The 16,740-nt window shown below is 35.4% G+C and overlaps 1 protein-coding gene across 1 annotated transcript in view; it reads right to left on the bottom strand.

Moving 5' to 3' along the window:
- Positions 1–14,132, bottom strand: part of FAM184B (family with sequence similarity 184 member B) — a 184,920-nt gene extending 170,788 nt beyond the window's left edge. The window contains exon 1 of the mRNA XM_053704104.1: positions 13,865–14,132. Coding sequence (XP_053560079.1) covers positions 13,865–13,993 — 129 coding nt within the window. The 5' untranslated portion in view covers positions 13,994–14,132. The remainder of the gene's footprint in view (positions 1–13,864) is intronic.
- Between the last annotated feature and the right edge of the window lie 2,608 nt (positions 14,133–16,740).

Here is a 16,740-nt window from a genome sequence, read left to right as displayed (position 1 = left end):
AACAAACAAGGGGAGAAAGGGTGTCATAACCCAGCCTGGGCTTGAACCTGGGACCTGATTCTTTGTTTGTTGCTGCTGTTTCCCAGTCTGTGGTTCTAACCTCTTCACCACCAGATGGCTTGCACTCTTAAATCTGAAGCAACGCATGCATGTGGGAATGTGCAGCATCCTACGCAACTAAGGATGAGTTAACCAACAACAAAACAGCCGCAATTCCCTTAAATAAAATGTACTGTCTCTTTAAATGTTAAAAGAGTGTTTTATTTCTGACATGCATAAACATCTTATAACAACATAAAGACGGCTGTAGGTAGACGTTACTAAGTATCTTAAAAACAAAGTCCCTGCAGAGACCCGCAGAGCACTGCCTGTGAGTCATAAAGAAATTTGGAGACTTTAAATATTAAAGCGTGGCGGGTACTAACTGATGTCACCAGACTCTTAACAGCCATCACCTTAGACGGAAAACATGGTACTGTCTCTTTAAATTTCTGTGACTTAACCGCTTATAAAGTAACTTTATCTTACATGCGCTGCTGTTCCATTCCCAAGAATGAATTGAACAAGGAACAGAGATTATGTCAAACAGGCATACGAAAGGGCAACTCCCAGACCCCATTACTTTTTAAATAAGGCACCGGGAGAAATAACTACACAGATTCGTAGAGCAAGCAACCTCTGAACCGTATGTAAACGAAAAAGGGAAGCACAGTCACACAGGGTGTGTATTCTGTTTCGAGCAAACCCATAAGTAACGTGAGCGCATCAAATAACAGTTCCCGGTCACCCTCAAAACATTAGATAGAGTGAGTCACCGGAAAAAATAAACTATGCAGTCCCTCAGATTAGGTAATTATCAATTGTACCCTTTACTGAAAACGTGCCGCATACAAGCCTTGCAATACACACATGCCCCGTGGGCATGTAGAAGACGTCTCCTTGCCGTCATCAGAATTATACTAATGGAGTCACCAGGAGAAATATAAAACGTGTAATGAATACACTTCTAAGCCCCGTGGGCGTAAACTGAAAACATCTCCTGGTCGCCATCTTTATTTTGTAAATTGAGCCACCGGGAGAAAATAAACTGCGTAGATTCTTCCAAAACTCTTACGCCACACACAGTGAGCAGAGATCGAAGGTTAAACACATATTCTCACCCACCCGATCCGTCTGGCCATCTCCCGGTCGCCATTTTAAATGAGCCACCGGGATAAATCACAGAACAGTTTCGGAAGCAAGTTAGCGTAGTCCTGCTCGATAGTGAAGCCCTTACATCGAGTTCACAGGACATAATCTTATGAATGTGAAATCTGAACCTCTCACAGAGCACTTCGGTGCCCATAATAAATCTCCCGGACGGTTACTATAAGCCATGAGAACCGCTGAGAGAGTGTCACAATTCATACTGTCATATTAACCCCTAGTATGCTAGGAGACCTTACCATCATTACCATGAGGTCCCATGGAAAAATAAAGTGCCCAAACTTATCCTGTGTCTTCTTACCCCAGAATAAAGTCAGCACTAACCTCATCTTCCTGGTAGTAAGGCAGGTTTCAGGCATAAGAGGTCTTCTCCCTCCTATGGGCCTGGAAATAAACAAAAGTCCTGAGTTAGAATGTCTCAGGTTTTCAATGCAAGGGCAGCATCAGTATATGGGAGGCACAGTGAGATTTATATCCCACCAGTTCCCATTGCTTTGAAGCCAACAGATGCTTCTCTTTTTTTACTGAAGAGACTGATCTGGTCTAGGCTACACCCTAGAACAAAGTAGCACACATAGGCACTACAATAAAAATAATAAACTCTTGATTGAAGAATCTAAACTAACACCTCACTTTACCTCTTCCTATCACTAACACAGGCAAAGAGAATGACTGGAGGGGGAGGGAAGGGAGGAGCTATATATACAGTTCTACTGTGGTGCTCTTTGCCTCCTCCTGCTGACCAGGAGGCGATATCCCATAAGTAAGGATGAAATCCGTGGACTCTTCGTATCTTGTAAAAGAAAAAATGTTTTAAAAAAAATAAAGTTGGCACAATCGCGGGGCTCCCTAACTCCCGGGACCGAGGCAGCCGCCTTGCCCTAAGGCCGGCCCTGGATATGAATATGAGACTCTTAGTCCAACTTATACTATTGAATCATTGAGCTTATAGTGAGTCTGACATACTTTACCCGCATACCATACTAACCTATTATGTTAATATTAATTGTTGGCTGCCCAGCAGAGATGTGTTTTTGATTATTTCATGGTAGCATTTTTCTTAGCAAAATAGAGCTGTCTTTTATTTTATAACATAATAAAGGTTAAATTTTAACTGTACTTGAAGCTTTTTTTTTTGCTAATTTTATTTGTGTACCTATCTATAAATCGGTTATTTTTGTATGCTTATACAATATTATGCTATAGCACACTTTTGGGTGATGACTCTTTGAATATATAAGATAAATCAATATAAACAAGTCCGCCCAAAAGAGATACATAAAAAACAGTACTTCTTAGGACCACTCTTTCTTTATTAATTGTGTTGATAAATAAGACCATCAAATGTAGATTCGTATCAGCGATGTCTGGCGAGTGTATTGACCTCCGCAAATGCGTCTAGATTGACGCTTTGATAAATGGGCCCCTATATGTTAACACATGCAGCAGTAATTTAACCCCTCGATTGCCCTATAAAACATCGATTATACATGTTGATTACCCAGAACACCAATGCAGTAGTGAATAAAACCTTTTATTGCCCAGAACACCCAGTCAGTTTGAAGGAGAAATTGGTGCCTAAAACATTACCAAATAAGGGCTAGATTACAAGTAACAGGCTTACATTAGTTTGTGTAATAGTTTGTGTAATATTGAAATATCGTGCCCACGCTAACTTGCGTGAGTATTACAAGTTGAAAGTAAATGCAACCGCATGGGAGCAAACTAAATTTGCGCTTGTCCGGACAGCGGGACTTAAAGAGACATGAAACCCAAAAGTTTTCTTTCATGATTCAGATAGAGAATACAATTTTAAACAACATTACAACTTACTTCTATTATCTAATTTGTTTAATTATGTAGATAATCTTTGTTGAAAAAATAGCAATGCACACAGGTGAGAAAATCATGGGAGGTATCTGTGTGCAGCTACCAATCACCAGCTACTGAGCCTATCTAGATATGCTTTTAAACAAAGGATATCAAAAGAATAAAGGAAAATAGATAATAGAAGTAAATTGAAAAGTTGTTTAAAATAGCATGCTCTTTCTAAATCATGAAAGAAAAACATTGGGTTTCATGTCCCTTTAAGGGTTATGGCTAAATAAAACATTGCACCAAACACAAATACATTAAAATAAAGTGTTACACTTATATATAGATATACACTATCTAATAAAAATATTCATTAAAATATTTTAAATTTTTTTTTATAAGGGTTAAAAGGTTTTTGGTAAATGACAAGGTATTTGAATGGAAAGGCCTATAATATAAATATATATATATACATACATATACATGTCTAAATATGTACATACATATATATATATATATATATATACACATATAAACACATGTATATATACTATGAAGCCCTTTCAACTCAAATACCTGAAAACATGGAACATAATTTTTTATAAAATGTTAATATTTAATAATGATAATGTGTTTTACAGTGTATGTAATGTAAATATTTTACATTCCAATGCTTCACATGGGGAAAATGTTCTATATATTTTGAAATATATATTCCTATATATATCTGTATATATATATATATATATATATATATATATACATACATATATTAAATACATCAGAATATACATAGAAATATCTATTTAAAATAAATAGAACATTTTCTTTTATGTGAAGAACATTGGAATGTAAAATATTCATAACTACATACAGTTTAGCGCAGTTGGTCAAAATCAGTGTCAGGTTAGCATGTGTGCGATAAGTGTTAGTTTTTTTTTTCAAATCTGCGCGCTCCATTGAAGTCTATGGGGAGAAGTTAACACGGTTGCGATATCCGAAGTCTTGAAGTTAGTGCGCGTCGGGTTTCACTCGCTCACAAACATTTTACTTTCACCTTGTAAAACGCGCGCATTAAAAGTTTACTTCTGGCGATGTTGGTGCATGAGCGGAAGAGCTAAATAGCACGCCACTTGTAGTCTGTTCCTAAATGTTTATTTTTTCAGTGAGTGCAGATCCTTAATATGTTTAGAATAATAATCATTCCTGACATCCTTGCAGTTCTTGATCCACATGGTGAGAGCTAATCCCTGAAGAAAATAATATATATATATATATATATATATATATATATATATATATATATATATATCACTAGCAACATGATAAAACAATCATTACAACTGCACAAACGTTTACAAAAGGATTTTTCTAAATGAATGTAATTGTTAAAGGGACAGTCTAGTCAAAATAAAACTTTCATGATTCAGATAATCAAATTTGTTTAGTTCTCTTGGTATTCTTTGTTGAAAGCTAAAGCTAGGTAGGCTCATATGCTAATTTCTAAGCCCTTAAAGGCCACCTCTTATCTACGTGCATTTTGACAGTTTTTTACAGCTAGGCAGCGCTAGTTCATGTGGGCCATATAGATACCATTGTGGAGTTACTTATGAGAGGGCACTGCCACTGACTGGCTAAAATGCAAAACTGTCAAAAGAACTGATATAAGGGGGCAGTCTGCAGAGGCTTAGTTAATCACTGAGGTAAAAAGTGTATTAATATAACAGTGTTGGTTATGCAAAATTGGGGAATGGGTAAAAAGGGATTATCTATCTTTTAAAACAATAACAATTCTGGAGTAGACAAATTCACATCTGCTTATATGTTAAAAGTAGGAGTAGGCTGTTACTAAAGAATAGGCTGGGCCCTTAAGCTGGACACAGCTAAACCTGTTTTAAGGATTGAAAATGCAGACCCTTAAAATATGTATATAGAAAAAACTAAGAAAAAGAGAGAATTGTAGATATCAAATAAATAGCTACACAAAAGACAGGGATATCAGCATTTTCATTTTAATAGGTTAAATAACCTTTACATATAACCCAAAAATAGGGAAAATACAAAGCGGTGCAGCACAACTCCTGCAAGCCTGCATCAGACAGAGACCCTGATTCTGGCTTTCACAGGAATCACTATTAAATTGCACAGAGAAATACAGGTCACACAGTCCTAGGACATCAAAGCCGCAACATACATTCATACATACAGTCAATTAGTGGCTTGGATTAACAAACAACACCTCTAACAGGGGATGGCAGTGCAGTGCCTGCACTAATCAGCCAACATGTTAATCATTGAGGATCTATGTTTGTCAAAACAGGTGTTAGCCACATTAATATAAACAAGAAGGTATATATGTATATTGTAAACACATATGCATGTAGTGTTAAATACATAAATAAATCTGACTTATAGAGAGGTGGATTGAAACCTAGTGGGAAGCCAAGCAACACCTATTTCAGAGGGCACCCCTAACATATAGAAAGGATTCGGTGTCATGAAATTATTATTAGGATCTATGCCTGGTCTTCCTAATATCAAGGTGACAATACCACTAAACAGATTGACAAATAGAATTAAATGTCAGAATTATATGCAAGGAAACAAAGGGCAAATGATATGTCCATATAACATATTAAATCACATGGCATGGCAAGTGGTTGTTTGTATGACATCCGAACGTATGGTATAATTTTCACACACTGTCCAGAATTCAAACGCCATATATTTACTCTCTCAGAGGGGTGAAATTCCTTCCCTCAATCGAAGTACCGGCATAATTAATCTTGGAGCCTTCCTTCCGAGTAAAGAGAAGCAGCAATCATGTATCCATACTGCTCACATTAGTTGCCAAAAGTTTCCATTGGATTGCGGACTTTGTTTGTTCCAGGGCTGAGCGACCCACTCCGTGCACGTCACTGCCGACGCGCGTTTCACCCCCACGTGACCACTGCGTCAAGGGGTTTCCTCAGGGCAAACGAATAGGGATCATAGGCCATGCTTGATATTTATCATTTGTAATCCACATTGATTGGGTAGGCACTTTTTCGTTGCAAAAAAAATTGTGATGCCGGTCTTTCTATGTGAAAGGAAGTTAATGACCGTGCAAAAGTGACCCGACTGATTTCAATGGAGTTGATCATGCTGGCTCTCTGACAAGGGGGCGGATACAAAGCTTTAGGAATTCTGTAATGTTTGAGAGTTGAAGTTGCATTGAGTTTTTTTCCCCAGCTAAATATTAGTTTCACCAATGCGTTTTGCTGAATCTAGGCTATTGACTTAGGAATTTTTTTTTTTCCTTACAGTGTTTTATCTTTCAGTTTGCCCAATGCATAAAAAAAGAGCATTCCCCACTTGAACATCCAAGGAAATTTTAGTGGATTACAGCAAAGAAGAAGGGATCTACATTTTTTTTATTGCAGAACTGATGTAGATGCACATACAGTTAAGGAAATTGTTCACTTTTAACCATCTATTGTTACTGCAGTGAGCATCTGAAGCCACTAATAGAGACCATCCCTGTCTTTTCTTGTCTGTAAAACTGCTGGCTGTGTTTCATTATTTCAGACAGACTTCTTCCAATGAGAATCAAGTGTTGATAGAATGAACAAACCTTTATTTTTCATACAGTAATCTTTTGTACTCAACATTTTTAGGAGGCTTATAAGAAGCTATGTAAAGTGAAAGAATGACAGTGATCAGTGTTGTCTTTTTTTCGGGCTTGCCAAATAACTTTGACACTATTGACTGCCCTAATATTGTTATACAAAAGAAAGAATACAAGGAGATGAAGATAAATTGCAAGCGCCTTTATTTGATGAATGTACAGATGATTCGCTAAGCACATCTTAATATCCTCAGCATAGGATTGTGATTTTGTTGGCTATTACATAATAGTATATGAGAACTCTTAATAGGGCTGACAAATTATTGCCTTCTTTTGAAATATAAAACAACTTGAAACACTAGTTTTCATATTGCTGATTGCAAGCTGTACATCTAACTATAACAGGTTCTAAAGGACGCCAGAGATGAAAAGGAGAAGAGTCTGAAAAAATAATATTTTTTTTCACATTTCTGTGCCCTTATGATGCAGTCTGGTAGGTTCATACATATCATATCTTTTGTCTTTGTAGAAAATGAGTCAGTTCAACTATTGAATAAAATCAGTGCTAAATAGAGGAGATCATTAATCTATTTATATAAAAAGGTACACAGTGAAACCATTGATAACTATAGCTTAATCCTCCTTACAAAACTCTGATTTAATATTAAATGAAAATTAAATGTTTATAATTATCCAACTGAAGTACGGTGAACAAAAACATGAAATATAAACATAAAGGACTGTATTTATCATTAGCTGCTTTTTATCTCAGTTAACAGGCTTATATGAGTGAGTATGCATCCTAAGGGCTACATAGCTGCCTCTGCAGTTGTACGTTACATGAAGACGTACCACTGACAACCCTTGTAGTGTCTGTTTATGAACATTGTATTAGTTTTTTTTATTATTATTTATGAACTTGAAAAATAGACTAATGTCACTAATATTATACAGTGGCTAATATTACTAATAAGTCTAAAAATAAAGCTTTTATGCATATGTGCTACATACCTTAGGTCTCATTGTACTAACAACTGCTTTCATTGAAACAATAAAAAACAAATACTGTACTGTGGTCCACATTTATCAGTGTGTGCGTAGATAAAGTTCCCAAACAGGGAACCTGTTCAAATCCCTTCGGGGGTTCAGTCAGTCACCACCTTTTGTACGAAGGAAAGGCTTGTCAGTCACCCCGGAGAAATGAGACTGGGATATTTGGAATCTATAACTTCTGAGGTTACTAACACGTTAAGAAGCTGCGTCATAAGACTGTTGCTTCTTAGCTTTTGGGTTGCCAGTCTGCACTAAAATTGCCTCATAAATGGAGGCCTATATAGTGCTCTCTATTTGGTTAATGTCTCTGAGTGTTCCCCTCCCTATCTTCTTGCTAAATGTGAGATAACAAGACACTTAGGACGTCCTGGTATACCACAAGGGAATTTAAGCATTTTATGAAGAACAACTTAAATTACCTACAAGGGAAATAAAATATCCAACATGGAAAATAAAAAACAAGATTGGATCTTATAAGGCTTTTACCTACTGGGAAGGAAGTTTACCTCTCCTACAGATGTTGTCCTTACCTCTTGTGACTGCACATTACTAACAGTTGTGTTTTGTACAAATATATATATAAAATTAAGCAGTTATACAGAGGCTGTTGAAATACATGTTGCTACCCTTTCTTGATCTATAATACTCCCTTTCAGTTCATTTAAAGGGATGGTAAATCCTAGCGTTTATCAAACGCTAGGATTTACCATTGGAAGAAATGAAGGGAACTTTCAGTCATGAAGTATAAAATACTTAATGCTGAAAGTTTATTTATTTGTTTAAAGTGTTCGCCACACTGAGCGCCTCAGGCATCCCACGGCAGAACGCTATTTTGCTGAGAAGTGACGTTTCCACCTCTTAGCCAATAACTGTGTGGGCTATCTGGCTTGGCGCCATTTGGAGCGCAGCACTATTTGCTAAGAGGTAGAAACGTCACCTCTCAGCAAAATAGCAGTCTTCCCCGGGCTGCCTGAGCAGCTCAGTGCGGCAAACGCTTCAAACAAATAAAGGAACTTTCATCATGTAGGATTTACCATCCCCTTAAACATACAAATTTAAGATTATCCAGACGTCTTCACAATACAAAGAACAAAATAATTTAACAATTAAAATAATACAATCTCCTTCTACAGTGATTTATAGGTCCCCTTTCCCAATACGAAAGAGCAACATGAAATGAAACAGAGTTTCCTTATGTGAATAAAGTAATATCCAATGTGAATGAATATTCTGTACAATAACAAAATCTAGAAGATTAATAAGAAAGTTAATCATAAACATAAAATCTAGTATCAGGGCTGCCTATCACTCGAAGGCCGTCTTTACTGAAAAATGAAAATGTTTCTACTTTAAATATATGTAGTCCATGGATATTTACACGTTATCTCCCTTATTTCCAAACAATTTAGTTTTTTGTATCTAGGAGGTTCAGTGTTAAAATGACCAGATTCGGGTGTTAGCAAAAAAAAAAAAACTGCTGCCCTGACCTTTAGCAATCACTCCAAATGTTTTCCAAATAACATATCAGTTTTAAAAGGCAAATTACATACATTATACACACTAATTATGTAGCTATTGCCCGTCAACTAAATAGGGAATGCCTACAATTTCAGGGCTGGACACACTGACAAACTGCTTGAAAGTTCTTCCTTTTAAAAGTTACATTCTGGGCTAAAAGTGCTGCCCATGGGTGCTAACTATTTACTTTTATTTCCTGGTTGAGCTCTTTATTTATTCTATACAATAATCGGTTGGCAAGCGTGACTCATGATGGCCTATCATTAGAACAGAGCAGATAATTGACAAGCACTTATACTGCCAATTTACACTAGTAATGATATTAACCATGCTTTTTATATATGATATGGCAGTACATATTCGAAGACACAAGTACATATGCAATGATAAATGCAGGGTAGAAGATGCTGCTTCACTGCCACAAATGTGAATGGACAGATTCCCTATCTGGGAAATTTGTCCAATCATGAGATTAGACCTGAGTCACATTATGTATTTTCACATGCTGAAAACAAGCCAAAATTGTGTTTTATGAGGTAAAGAGGCCTATTTATCAAATGTCTGTCGGACCTGATCCAACAGTGCGTATCAGGTCCGAAAGACATCGCTGAATCCGGAGAGCAATACGCACTCTGTATTCAGCAATGCACCAGCAGCTCTTGTGAGCTGCTGGTACAACGCCGCCCCCTGCAGAATCGCAGCCAATCGGCCGCCAGTAGGGAGGTGTCAATCAATGAATTGTGGCAATCTCTGTCCACCTCATCAGAGCAGGCGGACAGGGTTATGGAGCAGCGGTCTTTAGACCGCTGCTTCATAACTGCTGTTTCTGGAGAATCTGAAGACACGCCAGAAACACAGGCCCTTACGCTCCATTCGGAATTTGATAAATGAGCCTCAAAGGCTGTTCAAAAACATAAGTCCAAAATGAGAATGGCTGCTCTAAAAGCATTTTCAGATGGATTGGAATACTTCTGACAAATTAATACAAGTGAATGCAATGAGAAGACACTGGAAAACCAGGCTAATTAACTGTTTAATTAATTAGAGATTGCAGATAAAAGTAACTACTTGATTCAGTATTGATAGCTGCCTAATGTGTTTGAATGCAGTTTTTACACTTTAGCCAGAAAACAAAGTACAATGTTTGACAAAATAATTAATTAAATATTATTTTTGCAATATATTGTACTATTGTATTAAAAATTTTGCAGGTGAAATTTTAACAACTTAAGCTGCAAAATTCTTAATATCTATATATTACAAAAACGTATTTTTTTTTCTCCAAAGTTCGTTTTCTAACTACAGTTTCCCTTTTAAAGGGACAGTCTAGTCAAAATTAAACTTTCATGATTTAGATAGGGCATGTAATTTTAAACAACTTTCCAATTTACTTCTATTATCTAATTTGCTCAATTCTTTAGATTGATATCCTTTGTTGACGAAATAGCAATGCACATGTGTGAGCCAATCACACAAGGCCTCTATGTGCAGCAACCAATCAGAAGCTACTGAGCATATCTAGATATGCTTTTCAGCAAGTGATATCAAGAGAATGAAGCAAATTAGATAATAGAAGTAAATTAGAAAGTTGTTTAAAATGACATGCTCTTTCTAAATCCCGAAAGAAAAAATTTGGGTTTCATGTCCCTTTAAGCTCCATTTAAGAAGTACAAAAATCATGCAAAAAAAAAGTGTGTTCTGATGGATTAGAAAAACAATTTGAAATAAACTCAATGCAAAGTGTTATTAAAATTAATGCAGTGCAAGGGTGTTTTCTAGTGGTTTCAAATGTTTTTGAAAATGTGAAAAACCCACAAAAAGTCAGGTGGGACACTTTGCAAGCTCAGTGGAATATAACACCTGCCTGGAAGGAATCCACTCCTGACTTTAACACATAGCAAAATAATTGACTGAAACGGTTTAAAGGACAGTCTTGTTATTGTTTAAAAAGGGTTATGGAGCAGCGGTCTTTAGACCGCTGCTTCATAACTGCTGTTTCTGGAGAATCTGAAGACACGCCAGAAACACAGGCCCTTACGCTCCATTCGGAATTTGATAAATGAGCCTCAAAGGCTGTTCAAAAACATAAGTCCAAAATGAGAATGGCTGCTCTAAAAGCATTTTCAGATGGATTGGAATACTTCTGACAAATTAATACAAGTGAATGCAATGAGAAGACACTGGAAAACCAGGCTAATTAACTGTTTAATTAATTAGAGATTGCAGATAAAAGTAACTACTTGATTCAGTATTGATAGCTGCCTAATGTGTTTGAATGCAGTTTTTACACTTTAGCCAGAAAACAAAGTACAATGTTTGACAAAATAATTAATTAAATATTATTTTTGCAATATATTGTACTATTGTATTAAAAATTTTGCAGGTGAAATTTTAACAACTTAAGCTGCAAAATTCTTAATATCTATATATTACAAAAACGTATTTTTTTTTCTCCAAAGTTCGTTTTCTAACTACAGTTTCCCTTTTAAAGGGACAGTCTAGTCAAAATTAAACTTTCATGATTCAGATAGGGCATGTAATTTTAAACAACTTTCCAATTTACTTCTATTATCTAATTTGCTCAATTCTTTAGATTGATATCCTTTGTTGACGAAATAGCAATGCACATGTGTGAGCCAATCACACAAGGCCTCTATGTGCAGCAACCAATCAGAAGCTACTGAGCATATCTAGATATGCTTTTCAGCAAGTGATATCAAGAGAATGAAGCAAATTAGATAATAGAAGTAAATTAGAAAGTTGTTTAAAATGACATGCTCTTTCTAAATCCCGAAAGAAAAAATTTGGGTTTCATGTCCCTTTAAGCTCCATTTAAGAAGTACAAAAATCATGCAAAAAAAAAGTGTGTTCTGATGGATTAGAAAAACAATTTGAAATAAACTCAATGCAAAGTGTTATTAAAATTAATGCAGTGCAAGGGTGTTTTCTAGTGGTTTCAAATGTTTTTGAAAATGTGAAAAACCCACAAAAAGTCAGGTGGGACACTTTGCAAGCTCAGTGGAATATAACACCTGCCTGGAAGGAATCCACTCCTGACTTTAACACATAGCAAAATAATTGACTGAAACGGTTTAAAGGACAGTCTTGTTATTGTTTAAAAAGATAGATGATCCCTTTATTACCCATTCCCCAGTTTTGCACAACCAAGACGGTTATATTAATACATTTCTTATGATTACCTTGTATCTAAGCCTCTGAAGACTGCCTCCTTATCTCAGTGCTGTTTACAGGCTTGCATTTTAGACAATCAGTGTTGACTCATGAATAATTCTACAGGAGTGAGCACAACATTATCTATATGGCACACATTAATGAGCAAGGGTCTTGCTGTGAAAAGCTATAAAAATTCCCCGAAATAAAGGCGGCCTGCATGGGCTTAGAAACAGGCAGAAATTTAGAGGTTTAAAGGTTATAAAGTATGTTAATGTAACAATGTTGGTTGTGCAAAGTTGGGGAATGGGTAGATAAAGGTTTTATCAATCTTTTTAAACGATAACAATTTTGTAGTAGACTGTCCCTTTAAAGTATTTTTTTTTGCATTTAAGCATAAGTATTTATTCACTGCTTTGCCTAAAACCTGCAGGGAAAATGTATGTTTTTGAAGCATTTTAATTAGTAATATTATTAGAAAAATATGCATTTCTTTGCTTGCCTTTTTAATGTTTATTTTTTTTTTTATCTTTGCTGTAGCTCTTGCACATGTCAGCCAATCACTGTGTAGGAGTGTTGAGATTCTGCATGCCATTGAACTACAGTTTTTAGAGTAAAATTACAGTAAAAGTAGGTACATTAAATTATGAATGTGTACTGCAAAGTTTTTTTAATTTATACATAATTAAATATTTTATGTGGAATTATATTTTTAATTTAATGTCCCTTTATAATAGGTGCTGCTATTGATTGTATCTGTAGTACATGTAAGCTTTGTAAAAGAGACATTGTAATTATCTTTAAAATAAACTGGATATAATCCCAAAGAGTAAATAATAATAGCTCATAATAGGCTTAATATATGATCTTGACATATATATGTCTGGAACATTTTTTAGCTATAGCTGTGTGTGGGTCATTTGGCGATGTTTATTTCAGTAAATATTGTAAACATTCTCCATTCATATTTTGATGAAAAAACAGGGTGTTTTTTTTTTTTTTTTAATACTGGGAATGGCAAGCCATTTGAGCGGAGGAACAATCATTAATACAGATTTTTCTTTAGCCATATCAAAGTTTAGCTATGAATATCTATCTATCCATCCGTCCATTTGTTTGTCAGTCTGTCTCTTTCCACCTGCACATACATATTTTATATTTATATATACTGTATATATATATATATATATATATATATACATACACACATACTTCATATATATATATATATATATATATATATATATATATTCCACTTGGATTAAGAAACAATGTATTCAACAAGTAATAAAAGTTATTATGATATTCTTTTCTATTTATAATTATTATTTTTAATCTTGTGCTGCATTTTTCAGTGTATTGTTATGCAATTTGCTAAGAATATTGCATTATATTCTCTCAATTTTCTCTAACAGGTTTGCCCCTGATTTATTACTGCAGCAGCATGCTAAAGAGTACTCTGATGTAGACTGTCATGTATAATATTTTCCTTACCTTAGTTAATTGTGCTATTTTCTTGCACATTTGTATATGCAATTCCTGGGAATATTCCTGTGGGCAGTATAATTGGTGTGCATTAGGTCCAGTATATACCCCAGGCTGATGATTTTTTCCTGAAGCCATTCTGCTTGTAGTGATATTTTGTTCTAAACCCAGTAAGTGGGTGCAGTGCTGCACAGAACAGGTTTCTGTAGAGTAAAACTATGGCACACAGATCGTCTGCCAAGGCCTCTCCGATCCCCACGCCTATAGTAACTGCAGATGTCCGGATCCTTCATGAAAAAAAAGCACAGACAGAAACATGTGCACAGCTACAGTTCATTTCTTACTGGCTGAATTGCTGATATGTGGATGCCGTAGATTCTTTTCACTGCTGTTTTCAGCAACGGCTACTAGTGAGCCAGCCTTAAGGACCTCTCAGAACAACAAACTGAATATCCATGCTGCATTTTACATCCTTCAATAAGAACAGTCAACAGAAAGCAATGTCTGCATTAGGGATGCCCAGATGAAAATGAGTTCAAAGTCTACTAATGAGCCATATAAGTTTTATTTTATTTACATCTGAAGTCAATTCTTAATTGGTCTAATTTGTATCTAATTGTGTTTTACAATTGAATAAATACGTTTTTGTCACAGATGTCAGAAGACCAGTGAGTGCTTATTTACCTTTCTATTTGTATTACCAACAATAGCACCCTGGCAGTTGCTACCGATGGTGAGAGTGCATACACCCTTTTGATCATATATATATATATATATATATATATATATATATATATATATATATATATATATATATATATATAAATAACTATCCCCTGAGGGGGGTCAATAACATGTATCATTGCAAACACTGGAGTATATTACAGCTTCTTTAACAAAAACATTAAACAGTCACAGTAAGTCCATTACAGGGACAGTAAACACCTTAAGATTTGTATATAAAATGTTTAATAATGCATATTGAAACAAATTGGCAGTGTACTTTCATTATTTATGGTGCCCCCCTTTATGTGTAAATTCTCATTCCCAGAACTTAAAATTTAACCCTGCTGACTTCTCAATGCTAACCTTGGTACATATCTGTCCCAAATTGGATTTAACTGGTAACAACTGCAAAACAATGTACTCTGTACTAGTCTTCTTGTCTGAAGACTAAAGCCCAGATGGTGGTGGAGTTTGGCTATTGATAAATAATTGCTGTAAAAATAATTTTAATTTGTTTTAAGACTTGGTTGATATATTATTCAATAGCAACACAACAGCAATGTCTTGTAATTGGGGACACAAATAAATACAGTGAGTTCTATATCTAACTACCCCTGCAACATGCTACACAGAGATTGCTTAGATTAATGCATTAGAATATTTTCTATGGCTCTAACTGGCCAAAACAAAGGCGAATAGAAGCACATACATTTGGCTTGATGATCAGCTCCCCAGAACAGAGAGGAATCATGGAAAATGTTTTGGGGGCTTTTTTTGAGCATTAAATTATATGTGTCTCTCCTTCACATCAAAAACCCTGCAAAGCAAGATAAACAGCTCGCAAGCTAAAATGCGTCTTTCTAAAAATCTTTGAGGGACCTCACAGTATTGACAAGACATTTTAGGCAATCTTGCCAGGGTAGACAGCTTTAGATCAGTGAGCTGTTCAATTGTAGCAAAATTTACTAACAAAAGAACAGCTAAAATGCTTTAAAAACATTTAGGGCCAGAGAACAAATTAAGTGCAAAATATCGCTTTACCAGTGAAGTGCATTGCGAACGCAACCTCCCATTGCACAGAAGCATTGCGCTCATGAGAGCGCACTTCCATAGGCTCCAATGGGAGCCTCGTTCTCATGCCGGCAGACATGACATGAGAACTAGCGCATCCAAGGGGGTAAGTAGCGCAGAAATTTTAAATATATATGTATATGAATATATACATATATATATTAATGTGTGAATATGTGTATATAAAGATAAATACATAGGTACATAAGGATATACATATATTTATAGAGAACACACAGTCCCCATAGACCGCTATATAAAGTCACTTTTCAGTGTAGTTTTTTTCTAACACCCTGCACCATCACTTTTAACCCCTAAAAACTGATTAGTGCAGTTTTTATTAAAAAAAATATAAAATGCTAGAATTTTTTGTTTTTTCAAAAAGGACCTCACACATTTTTAGGTCTGACCTCTGGTTAATTACTACTGCAAGCTTGCGGTAGCAATAACTAGCCACTTGTAATGGCTAATTATTGCGCATCTGTAAACAGGTGAATGTGCCCGTTTGCGGGCACGCAATAAATTAGCGCTCCACTTGTAATCTAGCTCTTATTGTTATACAGATGTTTTCCAGTGCAGTGCTTAGTTGTTAGTATATATCATGCACGTATAAAACACTTATTCTTAGACTACAAATGGTGCATTAACTTTTGTGCTCGAGTGATAATTTTTTTTCCATATTTTTGAGCCGGAAATAGTGCGTGTTTTACAAGTTGAAAGTAAACACATTCGCTCGAGCACAATCGTGGTCTACGCTCATCAGGTTAGCGCAATTTAAGAGCTTGCTTAAAGGGTAGGGGAAGAAAAAATTTGCATTAAACACAATATAAATATACTTAAAAGTACAATTACACTCATATAAACACAACTGATAAAAATTATTTAAAAAACTATTTAAAAAGTTATAAGGTGTTTGACAAAAAAGGGCAGCAAAAGGGCTTTAACAAATATATGCATACCTATACATGTCTAAATATATACACATTTACACTCACATATTAGCGCATATATACTCATATACACACACACACATATATATATATCTCTATCTATATGCGCAAATATTTTACATTCCAATGTTACATAAG

This window comes from Bombina bombina, chromosome 2 (genome assembly GCF_027579735.1).
Source record: "Bombina bombina isolate aBomBom1 chromosome 2, aBomBom1.pri, whole genome shotgun sequence".
In the NCBI taxonomy this organism is placed as follows: domain Eukaryota; kingdom Metazoa; phylum Chordata; class Amphibia; order Anura; family Bombinatoridae; genus Bombina; species Bombina bombina.
The sequence above is the reverse complement of the archived record's forward strand: the minus strand, read 5'-3'. Positions and strand labels throughout refer to the sequence as shown.